This window comes from Corylus avellana, chromosome ca1 (assembly GCF_901000735.1).
Source record: "Corylus avellana chromosome ca1, CavTom2PMs-1.0".
NCBI classification, from domain to species: domain Eukaryota; kingdom Viridiplantae; phylum Streptophyta; class Magnoliopsida; order Fagales; family Betulaceae; genus Corylus; species Corylus avellana.
This window is the reverse complement of record NC_081541.1, coordinates 35,987,822-36,002,641: the sequence shown is the minus strand read 5'-3', so window position 1 is coordinate 36,002,641 and position 14,820 is coordinate 35,987,822. Positions and strand designations below refer to the sequence as shown.

At 36.9% G+C, this 14,820-nt stretch overlaps 2 protein-coding genes across 14 annotated transcripts in view; both read right to left on the bottom strand.

Annotated features, from left to right (window-relative positions):
• Nucleotides 1-330: 330 nt before the first annotated feature.
• On the bottom strand, nucleotides 331-10,358 carry LOC132167304 (putative disease resistance RPP13-like protein 1). 8 transcript variants are annotated; one of them, XM_059578228.1, is made up of 10 exons: nucleotides 5,678-10,358; nucleotides 5,010-5,080; nucleotides 3,932-4,177; nucleotides 3,421-3,549; nucleotides 2,955-3,031; nucleotides 2,654-2,806; nucleotides 1,812-2,007; nucleotides 1,602-1,672; nucleotides 1,043-1,128; nucleotides 331-865 (listed from the first exon to the last, which is right to left on the bottom strand). In XM_059578228.1, exon 1 carries the CDS (start codon nucleotides 10,198-10,200, stop codon nucleotides 5,971-5,973), a length of 4,230 nt encoding a protein of 1,409 aa, XP_059434211.1. In that variant the 5' UTR covers nucleotides 10,201-10,358; the 3' UTR covers nucleotides 331-865; nucleotides 1,043-1,128; nucleotides 1,602-1,672; nucleotides 1,812-2,007; nucleotides 2,654-2,806; nucleotides 2,955-3,031; nucleotides 3,421-3,549; nucleotides 3,932-4,177; nucleotides 5,010-5,080; nucleotides 5,678-5,970. The 8 variants fall into 8 exon arrangements, 7 of the variants coding, with proteins under 7 accessions (XP_059434211.1, XP_059434210.1, XP_059434209.1 ...); XM_059578227.1 differs by having other exon boundaries at nucleotides 1,812-2,018; nucleotides 2,644-2,806; nucleotides 3,438-3,549; XM_059578226.1 differs by having other exon boundaries at nucleotides 1,812-2,018; nucleotides 3,438-3,549.
• Nucleotides 10,359-13,915: 3,557 nt separating this feature from the next.
• The window catches only part of LOC132175341 (replication protein A 14 kDa subunit B-like), a 66,365-nt gene continuing 65,460 nt past the window's right edge, over nucleotides 13,916-14,820 (bottom strand). For 3 of the 6 annotated variants that reach the window (XM_059587287.1, XM_059587296.1, XM_059587270.1), the window contains 2 exons: nucleotides 14,418-14,676; nucleotides 13,916-14,160 (listed from right to left, as the gene is read on the bottom strand). In XM_059587287.1, the coding sequence (XP_059443270.1) occupies nucleotides 14,096-14,160; nucleotides 14,418-14,673 (321 nt within the window). In that variant the 5' untranslated portion in view covers nucleotides 14,674-14,676 and the 3' untranslated portion in view covers nucleotides 13,916-14,095. Of the gene's footprint in view, nucleotides 14,161-14,417; nucleotides 14,696-14,820 lie in introns of all 6 variants that reach the window. The other 3 variants (XM_059587279.1, XM_059587261.1, XM_059587251.1) reach the window with 1 other exon arrangement.

Here is a 14,820-nt window from a genome sequence, read left to right as displayed (position 1 = left end):
TTTATTTGGACGTAAAATGTTTTCCATCGAAAAATATTGTTAATAAATTCTTAAAAATATTCTTTGGTGTTTGGTTTATATGGAAAAGAGGTGATGGAAAAAATGTCCAGTGACTTCCGGCAACATCTGATGAACAATGTGGCAAATCCCGACAACCTCCAGTGGTGGTTCGGCGAAGGTTAGACGATGGTTTAACGATTTGAGAAGGAGAAGCTCAAAATCAAAAAATTGTCTATAGTTTTAAAGAAGAAAAACCGTTTCACGAAAATTAAATAAAGTTTTCCGAAAATGGTTTACAATTACGAAAATTTTATCATCACAAGAAATATCAAATTTCAAATGAACAACAACTAAGTTTTCCCGCGTTGCTTCAGCTCATTCATTACAAACCATTTACACCAACAACACCACTAGAGTTCTCAATACACATGGAAAAAAATTAGGACTCAACATTTTAAACGTTTGTCATGAACCACAAAGCAGAGATCCCACTCATTCATTGTTTATGTAAGATTCAAGCGTCGCTATTTTCCAGGCAATTTTCCCTAAGCATAGGCAGCATTACTCTAGTCAATCCCAATTGTTTGCAGTAAAAAGGTAAAAAGAGAGCCTGCAATTTTGCTCTGCTGTTTCCAATTACTGCAAGAGACCCTTGGTTCTTCTCAAAAGCTTTTCCACAGTACATACACATTGCTTTTGCTTTCATCAACAAGCTTCAGGACCTAAGAATCCTTGTTTAGTTCCAGGGAATCCACAAACTCAGTTGCCCCAAACAAATTGATATATATTCCTAACTAGCAATTGAATTGATCACATCTTTACTCTGCCTTCTAGGCATCTCCTCTTGTGCACCTGTGCCTCCTTCCTAGTATAAAACAGATGGTGGAAGCCAAAGTGAGTAGGATATGGGAAAAACTATGAAATCAAGTTTTTGTTTGGTGACCACAGCCCTTGATAACACTCTTTCAAATAGCACTTATTGACTTGCTCGTATAAAGTTTAAACAAAAATATATATATATATATATATATATCAAACTCACAAGAAGAGAGTAGGAATGGGCACAAGTGTCGGGTACAAATCCAAAACCGCAATACAGCAATGGCAATCTCCTTTGTAGCCTATGACCTACATTGAAAAGTTAAGGACACTGACAGAAAAATTCACTTCTTCATGTTAAATTAAGTCATCTATCGAAATATATACCAAGGGTTGTAGACAGGTGTAAACCACATTCACATGCATTTTCCTATGGTTCTTTTGTTGCTAAAAACTCAAAAACAAAAACAAACCTAAGGTTCCAATACATTTAAGGATAAGAACACACCCATAAATAGATAGATCAAAATTTAGGGGCAATTTCACATGTCTAGGATAATTGTTAAACATGACACATATTCTAACAGAAACATCAGTTGCATATAGCTGATAACAAGACAGGATGAAGTCAATGTTGTTGTAATGTGAATCAACAACAAAGAATAATTAGACTTTGATCGGTTCAAAATGAATTCAATAATACTTCAAGTTCCCTTTCTATGTCTATTTGGATGCACAACATGTCCTACGATTGTAAAAGTTACATGAGCAGTAAAACATACCTCTTCATATTCGTAATCACCATCTTGGCAAAATGTAATCCCTTCACGTTCTTCATCCTCACGGACCTTACCTATGTTGTTCAGTAGATGACCACAAATATGTAACTAGATGAAATCAATTACATTTTTTAAGCACTTATCAAAAAAAAAAAAAAAAAATTACATTTTTTAGCAATGAATAAACCAGAAAAATAAAGGAGGAAATATTACCATCAGTATTCTTTCCATGATCAACATTTTCAACATTGAAAACTTCGGCTTCAACCTACAAGGGTGTGATTCCATATATTGGACAAAAAGCACATGTACTCCTGGCTTGGAATTTAGGCTCGGAATTTGGGATTTATAAGGTTCTTTCTCTTTTTTCTCAAGGCAACAGAGGCACTTTCTTCACAAATCGAATACTCTGCATGAACACTATCAATTGAGTTACTGAATATGATAGACCTTTAAAAACTATCCATAATATGGCTACTATCACAATACGGACTCCAACATTACTAAATGATCAAAATTTAGCTACTTACCTTTTTCTAGGGGGTCCCAATAATTCACTGAATCTCTAATAGTCAGCAATATATAGTAATGAAAACTTTTGGTCACTGGGACAATTTAACAAACACTTCTATGCTGTTATGTGAAGGTCCACAGAAATTAATGAATTGCAGAGTGCTTTTGCTTTCATCAAAAACAAGTTTCAGGACCTACCCATCAGCTACCCCAAACTAAGTCTTATACTTGTGACAAAATAAATTTCAAGATCCCAAAGGAAAAATAATTTAATCACACAAAAAACCAAGATTTAATGTACGTGGTTCAGCTTAACAAGCCTACATCCAGAGGCGAAGACGACTAAGAGAAAATTCAATATAAAAAAAAAAAAAAAAAAATGGAGTTCAAACAGTAACTGGGAGAAAACTACTCAAAACCCAAAATCTCACTCTCACACAAAAGAGAATTATAACCAAAAAAAAAAAAAATCTTTCCTAAATTCTCTAAGCCGTGCAGCAATAAAATTGTGAGAAAACTGAATGAGACGCACTATGTTTCACCTTCTCATTCTCCATGGAGCTTTTGGTCGAGTAGATTGCTTTCTAGGATTAAAAAGGCTGTTGAAAAATAGGACTCCAAATTCGTCCACAAATATTCCTACTAACACTTGAACTTATCACATCTTTATCCTCTTGTGCACTTGTGTCCCTTTCCTGGTGAAAAATAGATAGTTGAAGACAGTAGTATAAGGGAACATTATCAAATAAAGCTTTCTGTTTTGCAATGAGAGTCCTTTAAGCGCACTCTTTCAAACGGCACTCCTATAGTATAAATTAAAGAAAAAAAAAAAGTTGAACTCACAAGAAGAGAGTAGGCATGGGCAAGAGATAGAATAACCGAGTACAAATCCAAAACAGAATGACTACCTCCTTTGTAACCTGAAGAACAAGCATTCAAAAATGAGGGGGTATATATAAAATCATTCACCTGATTGTGATAGAAAAAATCCAAATCTTCATTTAAAATTAAGTCATCTATTGAAATATATACTCAGGAGTTCAAGGTTTCAACACAATAAGGAAAAGAACAAATTCACAAATAGATAAATCAAAATTTTAGAGCAATTTTCACGTCTCTAAGTGCATGTACCCAATTTTTGTGCAGCCAATATTTTTTTTATAAAACAACCTATTGGATTTTGAACTCCCGAAAACAATGTGTGGATTAAGAATATGACAAGCTCAAATACAATACAACCATGTATATACAGGACACTGGACAAGGTTCAATCTCCCACACAACATTTATAGATATGGCAAAAACAAACCCGGTTCTTTGATATACTTTTTATAAAAATGCTTAAGCTGTTTTGATGCTCACAACAGCTTCAAAAGAACTTTGGCCCGCCCTCGATGATCTAAAATTCTTAGCTTCTCAAGTCCACAGCTCTTACAATCTGCAATTTAATACCTAAAACCATCAGGATGATCAAAAAAGTCAATGACACATCATAACTTTTTACACAAACAAATACAAACAGAATATACACAAAGAGTCTCTCAAATAGAACTGATTTTTTTGTTCAATCTCTCTCAGACACACACTCTTGTTTGTATACAAATTTTTTGAAATATGATATAATGAAATTATAATTAATAATTCAATTAGGGAAAGGTGATAAGATTAGATGAAATTATTCAAGTAGGATAATTAATATACAAACTGGATAATAATCTCAGTGCTTCTGCAATTGGTCACAGGGAATTGTTTAGCAACACCTTACACTTGGAGCAAAATATGTTGAAAAAAAAGGGGCCTATGAGTGGAGCTGTGCATACCTGATCCCCTGGATCTTCACATCTTTTGAGGCATTGGCACCCAGATCTGGATGCTCTCGAACACTCCAATCACCTCCCCTGTCTCGGGCTTGCTCTTGCTCCTCCTCGTCTACTCTCCCTCCAGTAGGCAATGCAACCGCATTGTCATAACCGGTTGAGCAACCCCTTCCCTTTGGGTCCAGGAAAGATGAGCCACGGTAGGATGGCACCAGAAACTCTCCTCCAAAACTCTCCTCCACCCCTTCCCTTTGGATTCATATAATGCAAGAAAACAAAGAATCAAAGGCAATCAAGGTTATGTGAACAGTAGCCATCAACAATAGCATATTTTGGGGGATTCGTAATGCTGATTGGTAGTGGTTTGTATAAGGGATTATAAATAGATTTACAGATTAATAGGGGCTTGAAAGAGGTCTAATGTAATGGTGACTGAAATTAGAAACTAAAGCATAGAAAACAAAGAGAAAATCAAAACAAGAAGGTGAGCAACAAATAAATAGTAAATTAATCAAGTTCGCCAATTAATTCTATAATACCACAAGACTTCCTTAAATAGAAGCATAATCCTGAAAATGAAAAGCTAATAACTCCCACTAGAAAAAGAAAAAAGATTCCTAATCACTAAACAATCTATGTCCTGTATCTTCATTGGCTGCTACTTCTAGCTCATAGCAAGACAGGGTGTAGGATCATAACCATCCTATTGTTCTTTTGTTCTACATATCAAAGCAATGTGATCTACATCATTCTGAACAGTTAATCCATCACTAATAACAATTCAACCCATTACAGAATAGCTAAAATCAAAGAAATAATAATAAATTCAATCACCAAAAAATTTAAAAATTTAAAAATTGTGCCCACCTATGCTATTGGGAAAATCGTTTCGAGTATTGTACCCATTCTTCATTCAGAATTGCTTGATTTGAAACCAGGACATTCATTTTGGAATGGAGGGAGAAATCAAATCATCACAAAGTGATCAAGATTATGAAGATATACAGGACAATGGACGAGGTTTAACCTCCCACACAAAATTTATAGATATGGCAAAAAGAAACCTGCCTCTTTGACATACTTTTTATAAAAGTGCTTAATCTGTTTTGATGCTCTCGGCAGTTTCAGATGAACTTTGGGCCACCCTACAATCTGCAATTTAACACCTAAAAACGTCAGGATCATCTAAACAAGTCAATGGCAATCATAACTTTTCACACAAACAAATATAAACAGAATATACACAAAGAGTCTCTCAAATAGAACTGATTTTTTTTGTTCAATCTCTCTCTCTCTCTTATCACACACACATTTGTTTGTATACAAATTTTTTGAAATTTGACACAATGAAAAATCAAATACATATTAGACTATGGCATATAAACTACACGCTACTTAATCAATATTTTTTTCCCTCCAATAAGATTACATGGGACAGTGACCCATGAATTAAGATGTTATTCATTCAAATTTTAATTGATAACACCAATGCAATGGAATGCATTTGATTCTTTTGCACACAGATGCAAGATCAGAATGAGATGTTTTTCCATTTTCTGGTCCAAAGCTCAAACATATTGGAAAAAAGGCTTGATAGTATGATTTTATCCTGCTATTGGCGCAAAACCACTCAGAAAAAACATTTCACCAATCTCAGTTCACTAGAAAAATGTTCACTATTCTTGTGTCCGCTAATGTATTCTTTGACTGAGGAGGAAACAACACAAAGAAAAAAATCCAGTTACATACCTTTTTGTAATGATTCGCAAATCTGTATTGACCAGCAACATGCAATTAGTGGTGAAAAACTCAATGGTCGAAAGCCTTCTCTCTCTGCTTGGTCGTTTGGGCATTTTAACAAGCACTTGTGATACCGTTAACTCCAACAAGAATAGTCGCACGTTCACCAAACCGACAATAACAGCAGCAAGAGAGTTTTCCAACGACAACATTCAGAAGACAGTCAAAGGAGCCTTCCGTTATGTGATGGAGACCCAAAATGCACGGGAAATCAAAGAAGAGCCCCAACCAAAAGAGTTGTCTTACCGATAAAAAGCCAATTCTAGGCGCCCTAGATTCATGGTCTGATTCTCCTCTTCTGGTTTTGGGTCATAGATGAAGTTACCATCAATTTTAACGCAAGGAATGTGGGCTATCTTGTTCCAGTCTCGTCCTTGATCTTTCTTGCAGCGTTCTTTCAACAGAGGACAGTTTGCAATATGAAGTTGCTGGAGTGTGGGAGGCAGACCATCCTCTGGAAAGGATGTGAACTTTTCACAGTAAATGATGCGAAGATCCAAGAGTGAGGGAGGCAGACCATCATCTGGAAACGACATCAGCTTTTCGCACCAACCAATTTTCAGAGTTTGAAGAGAGGAGAGGTATCGAAGGCCTTTGGAAGATAAGTATTTCAAATTCGGGAAGTTTCTGATGATGAGGGTGGTTAGAGAAGCAGGCAGCTTCATCTCTTGAAAGGATTCCAGATGCAGACATCCACCTCTAATTTCAAGATGTTGAAGAGAGGTAAGCCTGTGCAATCCGCACTTAAGCAAGGCCTCAGTTATGTTGCAATCTCTGACTTTAAGTGATGTTAAGTTGGGGGGAAAACCTTCGTCCGGAAAGGATACAATGCCTGGACATTTTTCTATCCACAATTCTTGAAGAGAGGTGATGTTGTGTATGGAGTTGGGTAGGGCCTGCATATTCTTACAATATCGAATCGACAGCGTTCTAAGGTTGCGAGGAAGCAACCCTCCGTCCGGGAAGGAAACAAGAGTTGAGCATCTCTCAATCTCAATACGTTGTAGATGGCTAAGGCTGTGTATGCCCATGGGTAAGGATTTAAGGTTTTCACAATCGTCAATATAAATTCTTTCAAGAGATGAGCTGTGATGGAACGTTTTCGCCACTGACTCTAGCATTTCACAATGGGTAATGCGGAGGTGTTTAAGTGTTGCAGGAAATTCTTCGCTAGATGTTAAGGATTTGAAGGATGGACACGTGCCAATAACCAAGTACTCAAGAAGAGATGTGATGCTACGGCTGCTGTTCGTATCATCCTCGTCCACCAAAATCACCATATTCTTGCAATAATGTATCTCTAGGCGCTTTAGAGTTGGAGGTAGCTGGCCTATTGCAATGTGCGTCAGCGAATCACATTCATGAATATAAATACACTCAAGAAACATGCTGTTGTACACCACTGCCTTTGGCAAAGATTCTATGGGACTGCGTGTGGATGGCATACCCTGTTGTGGCTGCTCTTTTACTTCTTCTGCCACCAAAGAAACTAGTTTTTGACATCTGCGAACCTCCATATTACGAAGACGGGGGAGGGGTTGTAGGAATCCAACATCATTTGACCAAAAAGGCATTCGCTCCTCACAATTGTCAATCGTTAAATCTTCTACATTCATAAACCCTTCTATTGGAGATCTGAATTTCAAAATTGTTGATAGAGACTCAGAGTTCAGTGAGGTGAAGTCCACCTTACCTTTGCGCACCACCCCTATTGATTCTTCAATTTTTAGTTTGCAAAGCTCCGGGAAACTTGAGATTGGAACAACCAATTGCTCGCATCCTTTTATAACAATATTTTGTAGTGAAGGAAGGTGGTTTGGTAACGTCCCCAACAGCTTGGGACAATTTTTAATTGAAAGCTCACGCAGGTGCGGGAACTCTCCATTAGGGCTCCAATTCTCCCATTCTTCCATATCCTCGAAATGCAAAGTCTCCAAAGATCTAAAGGCTTGTGAGCAACCTTCCCCATTAAATTCATGACCAACATTCTTCACACCGTCCATGCCTTTAATGAAAAGGTGTTTGAGTAATGGTAGTTGGCTGACTGCTGGCAGTGATGTGCACTTTCTACAATTTTCAATCCTTAGGAGCAACATATTAGGAAATGAATTACCTTTTAACCAAGTTGAAAATTCTATACCACCATAGCACTTAATAGCTAGCTCTTTCAAAGACTTGTTTGGATGTAGCATGTTAAGTATCTCTAGTTCGCTTGTTCTGTCTTCTGACTCATCAATGTTCCGACTCCATTCCAAACACAATGTAGAAAGATCGAGCTTTTCAATTAACTTAGCATCCCTGGATTCAACGACATTCTCCAATTGTGATATGATGAGTGACTCTCGAAGATGCAACAAAGAACCTAACTCTTTTAATGTGAAGCAATTGCCTTTTCCCACAATTACATTAGACAATGTTTGGAGACAAGTTAATTTACCTATTTGAGGAGGCATTCCTTCCAATTTATTTGCATTGAGAATGTTGAGGTGGCGCAAGCTGACTAGGTTCCCCAACTTTGAAGGCAAATCCTTTAGATAATAACAGTTCTTCAATATCAATGTCTGTAAGTTGCGAAGAGTGGTTGTTGATTCAGGCAAGCCTCTAATCTTAGTGTAAGAAAGGTCAAGGTATCGTAGATGCTTTAAATCACCAATTGAATTCGGTAGCTCAACTATGCAGTACTCACTCAAAGAGAGCACCCTTAAACGTAGTAATTTCGACAGCAATTTAAGAGGAACATCATGAGTCAAATAACAGCTCCATATCCTAGGTAGCATAAGAGGCATGAAGGTACGTAGACACGTGAGTTCAGAAAAAACCTCAAACTTTTTAGGGCCATCAAAACAGTCACCCAGGAATGACAAATGCCGAACTTTTTTAGAAATTTGTCCTTTGTTGATGCCCTCAATTCTATCTTCCATTCTAAAGCATATATCTTTTGCAACCCACTGAGCCAAATCGTTGATGAGGTCATGCATCACAAATCGTGATTTATCTGTACTTGATTGTTGGAAAAAGGACCTTGATAATAGATCGCAAAAATACTGGCTACCCAAATCTTCCATTTGCTCATCCCCTTCTTGTTGCTGAATTAGACCTTCTCCCATCCATAATAGAACTAGTTGTTGCTCTTCAAATTCATAGTCCTTGGGAAGTATGGAACAATACGCGAAGCATCTCTTTAAATGAGAAGGCAGGTGGTGATAGCTCAACATAAGAGCTGGAACAATTTCATTTTTCTCTTCTCGTATATTCCAAATCTTGCTCTCCAATACACCCTTCCACCCATCACGATCCCGTTTAGTGCGTAGGAGGCCTCCGAGGGTTTTTGCTGCCAAAGGCAAGCCTTTACACCTTTTAACGATTTCCTCGCCAATATCTTGAAGGTTTGGATGCGCACTAAAATCGCTTGCCCCCAATGCATGTTGGGTAAATAAAGACAAACAAGCATCATCTGATAACACAAGCAAAGGGTAAGCTGGGACGGTGCCTGTCGTTGATGAAACTCCCTCATTGCGAGTTGTGATGACAATTGTACTTCCCAGAGCCCCTGTTAGGAAAGGAGCACGTAAGATAGTCCAGTCATGGTATTTCTCATTCCAAAGATCATCCAGAACCACTAGAAACTTCTTGCCTTCTAGTTTCTCCTTGAGTTTGACTTGCAACCAATTTTGATCTTTGCCATTACAATTCTCATCGGTTAGAGATTGTAAAATTGTTTTGGTGACTCTCTCAGCATCGAAATCTTCAGAAACACAAGCCCATGATTTTAGATCATAAAGGCCTTCCACTTTTTTATCATTGAATAAATCCTGGGCAAGAGTTGTCTTTCCTATACCCCCCATACCGAGTATAGGAATCACTGAGAGTTGAGCATTCCTACATTTTTCACTCAGCAACAGTTCAAATAGAGCCTCTTTATCACTGTCCCTGCCATAAACATGCGGCTCAGTCACTACAGAAGTTGGTGCCATAGTCCCTGTTTTCCTATATGACCTCCCATCGGCAGTTCCTTTCAATAATCTCAATTCATCTTCTTGATTCACCAGATCGTTGAATCGATTGGTAATTTCAGTGATCTTTGACTGTAGCCTAATGTTGATCTTAAGAGCATGTGGAGTCAAACCAGTACAACAAGTAGGGATGAGGTTGCGTACCTTACTTGTACTGGCTTGATTTTCTCCCTTCAATTCGTGTAGCAAAGCTTCCGTGGCGAACTCATCAAGTATATCCTCCACATCGTAAGCCAAGTCTCTAAGATCATCCAGCCACTGTTTCACTGCCCTCTCAGTATGTTGCTTCTGGTCCGCATCATCAAGCACGGCCTCAATTCTTGACAACGTTTTCTTCCACTTTCCCAGCTTTTCTCCAAGTCCCTCGTATCTACGTGCAAACTTCAGCAACTCCGGAGACATCAGTTTTTCAAACAACACTTGGAGGAACGCAGCAAGGAAAATCTCTCCTACTGCCATAGTTTTCTTTGTGGAAAGGAATATTGAATCACGAAAAGATGCAAAGATAGCAAAGCTCTCAAACGCAGAAGTAATTGCAAGAAAGTTGCAAAGGTTTCTTCTGTGAAAGCTTGAAGAGTCTCAAAAGTTGTAAATTGCAAGAAGTGGAAACTGCTAAGAAGAAGCTGGGACGTTTGTGGGGGCTTCCCATGTGCATGCTTTTCTAGTTTTCTTCTATCATTATTACTTGGACCCAATACGCTATAATTCACATCATTCTCATCACAACCGTTGGATATACAAAGACTTTATTCATCCAAAAAATATATATACAAAGACTTGGTTACAAGTCTTCTCCCTCAGCCTTCTATATATTTTATGTGGAGTCCACCATAATTGGCCACATTCAGGAACCAACGGAATCCAAAGCTCTCTCTCTACCAACGGAACAAAAAGAAAGACAAAGAAACAAAGAAAAAGATTTACACAATCCATTAAAGTTCATCAATACCTCTCTGTACTACTTTTGTCGGCCATTGGGTATGCACTGGAAAAAGGGAATGAATTTATTAACTCTTAAACCCTTAAAGAAAATGAAACGGAACTAACTTGTAATTCTATATCATATGCTTAAACTGCACCCTTTAAAGATAAATGTAAGTAAAACATTTGGAAAGGCATGGGCAATCACATACTCTATTCAAAATATACAAGAATAAATAAATAAATAAAAATACATATGTAATTACATGTATTTTAATCATAAATCAGTTTCATAATCAGGATTAGAAAAGACCCGCAGTGCCATTAAAGCTCATCCAGCAAATCAAATTAAAGAGCTCGCCTTTTTTTTTTTGAAAGAATTTGTTATCTTATTCCAATAAATCGCACTTTGCGATACAAATCAAAGAGACGGAGTAGACTCCTCTCGTATTACAATATCACGAACACACAGGGGTATTTCGTTAATCCATGTTGTATTCATGACATGCAAAATGGCCTCCTTAGCAAGCCCATGTGCGGCAGCATTACCCTCTCTGGGTGTAAAGGTGAAACAAGCATGGTTGATATCCCGGGTCAACATCTGGATGCCTTCCACTATATGACCATAAAAGCTCATCCTGCAAATCAGGATTAAAAAAGACCCGCAGTGCCATTAAAGCTCATCCTGCAAATCAAATTAAAGAGCTCGCCTCTAAGTAGATGCTCAATCATGGTTTCAACAACTTGTTACTGCAAAAAGTAAATGAAAATAAAAATAATAATAATAATAATAAAGCAAATATTAATTCTTATTTGTAAAGAACATCCCCACCAACCAAAACCCATTCCCCACCCCCAACAAAATTTAAAAGAAAATAAAATAAAAAGCATGTAAAACCAACTCCACCATAAAAAGCATTAATGCCACCGACACCATGTAAAACCTACTCCACCACCAACTCCACCATAAAAAGCATTAATTCCACCGACACCATGAAAACATCAATAGCAACCCCACCATAAAAGATTTACACTTCAGCAAATACCGCTAATAATGAGTTTTTTTTTAATTAAAAAGAGAATGAGTTTAACTCTTAAACAATTAGAGCTAATAATGAAATGATATTAACAAAACTCAGCTGCCCCAAACTAAGTGAGATATATTCCTACTAGTAATTTAACTAATCACATCTTTATTCTACAACCTATGCATCTCATCTTGTGCACTTTGTGTCTCCCTCCCTCTAAAAATCACAGAGTTCAATGGAAGCCATTGTGAGTAGTATGAGAGCCATTGTGAGTAGTATGAGAGAACATTACCAAACAAAGCTTTATGTTTCAATACTCTTTAACCACTCTTTCAAATGTCACTTATTGACTATCTAGTAGTTGATAACTTTGATTTTTTTTTTTATTTTTTTTTTTTTAACTCTTGAATTTTATTTATATAATTGCCAATTGACATTTATTTTGGGATGGGTAGTCACCGATAGAGAACAACTAAAACTTTTCAATCAACAAATACTCATAGACACAACACTTACAAGAATCAAAGTTACTAAAACTACATAGAAATAGGCAAAAAGAAGTATCAACATCAGTTTGTATAGAAAATAAGTTTTAGTACACACATCTTTAAAATTTCATTACATACATTTAAGACATTGGAATCTACCATGACACAGCAAAAGGATCCTACGAGCACAAAAGCAGAGGCATGAAACAGGTTACTATTTGAACAGGCTGAACTTGCACGTTCCCCCACTTCTATGGCACTGTTCCTCGAGCAGGAATATTTGACCATGCTGCAATGAGACACGGTTAGCCGTGTGTATGGGAGTATCTAAGTTATATTAAAAAACAAATATGCCCTTATGAAAAATAGAAAATCAGTTTGAGTATATTTGTGTAGATGTTCTAAAGGGGCAAAATAGAAATTATGTCCGCTTTTAATTTTAAAAAAACAGAGACTTATTGATTACGCCAGTCTATTTAACATATTTTCAATATAAGGCATAACAGTTAACGCCTTGTTTGGCAAATGACAACACGAACCTCAAGACCCACAACACTGTTCTTGTTTGACTATTGATGTTGTTGCCCACCTACAGCATATTTGGATGGGAGAACCCAATTGTCCGTAAAAGACAAATATGCCCATTTTGGTATATTTTTGTGTAGGTGTTTTGAAGGGACAAAAGTCGAAATTGTTTACGATGATAAAAGGGTAAAATAGGAAATATTGACAATAAACTCATAACTGTCAGCATGCACCATTCTGCTTTTCTGTAGACTGTCTTCGGCGCCCATTTATCAGCTACAGTGCCGTGGGTTGGTGAACAGATCGAAGGGTTTTGCCAAACACCCTCTAAGGCACAACAATTTGTGTAGATGTTCAGCCTCATATTTTCTATATAAGGCACAACAACTACTCCCTAACGTGATAGGGATTGTTCCAATAATAACATTTTGCAAAAAAAAAAAAAAACAAAAAGAAAAAAACAAAAACGACTAATAAATCATATTGGCTCTAGCAAATAGGAAGAAAAATAAGGAAAAGAAGAAGGATAAATGATTTAAATGAAAAGAAACAATAAATTAATAAAACCCCAAGCTGCAAGAAAGATAGCTTTTTTAAATAATAAGGGGCTGAAAAAAAAAAAAAAAAAACGGGAAGAGAATGTTTTACTATATAACTTTACTATATAACTTGCTCTTAAGGCACGAGCTTTTAATTCAATTGAGAATTCAAAAGAATGTTTTAGTTCTGATTTTTGAAGTAATGCGTGCATCCTTGACAATGGAAAGCAATATCTATATCACTAGAGAGACTCCTAATTTGATCTGAAACCTCACTGAAGAATATCTTCTCCTACCCCAAGTTAAAAAATGTAAATAATTAATTACTGCATTATTTTTAGCCATTTGAGAGAGAGATGATTGCCATCACAGCTGTTGGACTGGTCCATTGGTGGTGATACAAAGACTGTTATGTAATTTAATGATGTCTTAGTGAAAATTTTTCCTTAAATCAATACTTGTAAAAAAAAAAATTCTTAATTATAAGACAACTATGAGGCTGTTTACACAACACCTCCCCCGTCAAATGCCATGGATCATGCCTCCCCTCTCAGAATCCCGTCTACAATAATCCCACCGCTCCTGCTACGACCTCTCTACCAACAAGACCTACCATCTAGAGCTCCCAGAAGCTTGTTCCCCCGAGCTTTGCATTGACTCCTCCAACGGAACATAAGGAATCAGAACAATGCTATTGTTGCACTACATTAATAGAATACAAAAGTTCTGGAAAGTATTCACCCATAAACGATTCTAATAAAGTAGTTTGTAAATCTTAAACACCAAACTTGTGAAATCATAACAAGATTACCATTCCTTACACTCCTACCTACTCTAGTTCAAAGATGGCTCCCTAAAGAAATAGACCTTTAAAATCCCCATTTGCAAGTTGGCATACCTGATTGTATGATTGTGTGTCTGCAAAAGAGAGGTTTGAAGAAGTAAGAAACATTGCACCAGGTTTAAAAGAAACAACTATTTAATCACAAATGGCCACTCAATTGCTTCAATTTTTTTTATTTTATTTGGAATTCAAGGAAGCCTAAACCAGAGCAACAATATAAGAACTTGAAGAAATTTGGCTACTCCAAATGAGATTTCAATGGAAGTTGTACAAGTATGAATCTGTGAGTAATAGCATGAGCACCAGAATTCAATTAATTAGCAATTCATACCAAATGTGTTACCAAAGTTGGTCCATGTTTCAGCATGAATGGACTGCTCACTCTCAGCAATACCAATCACCTCAACGTGAGTCATAGGAGGGACCTGTGGAAGTCCTTTTATAATCAATTGACGTTCATCTGTAGATTTTCCCGTTTTGATTTCGCCATCAGATTGAGTAACTTGAACAACTGCACGAACCTTCCTTCCTACATACATGGGCAACAACTCTGCATTGACAAAAACTGTGGGGCTTGATGTATCCATATGCTGAAAATTGACAATCACCCTAAACCAGTGTAAGATCAGTCAGTTTGATCTTGCATTAATTAGAAATCTTATTTCAAATATTGGTTGAATAGATGTCAACGACGCATGCCTTCAATCAATAATCTAAGAAACTTTTTTAATCAT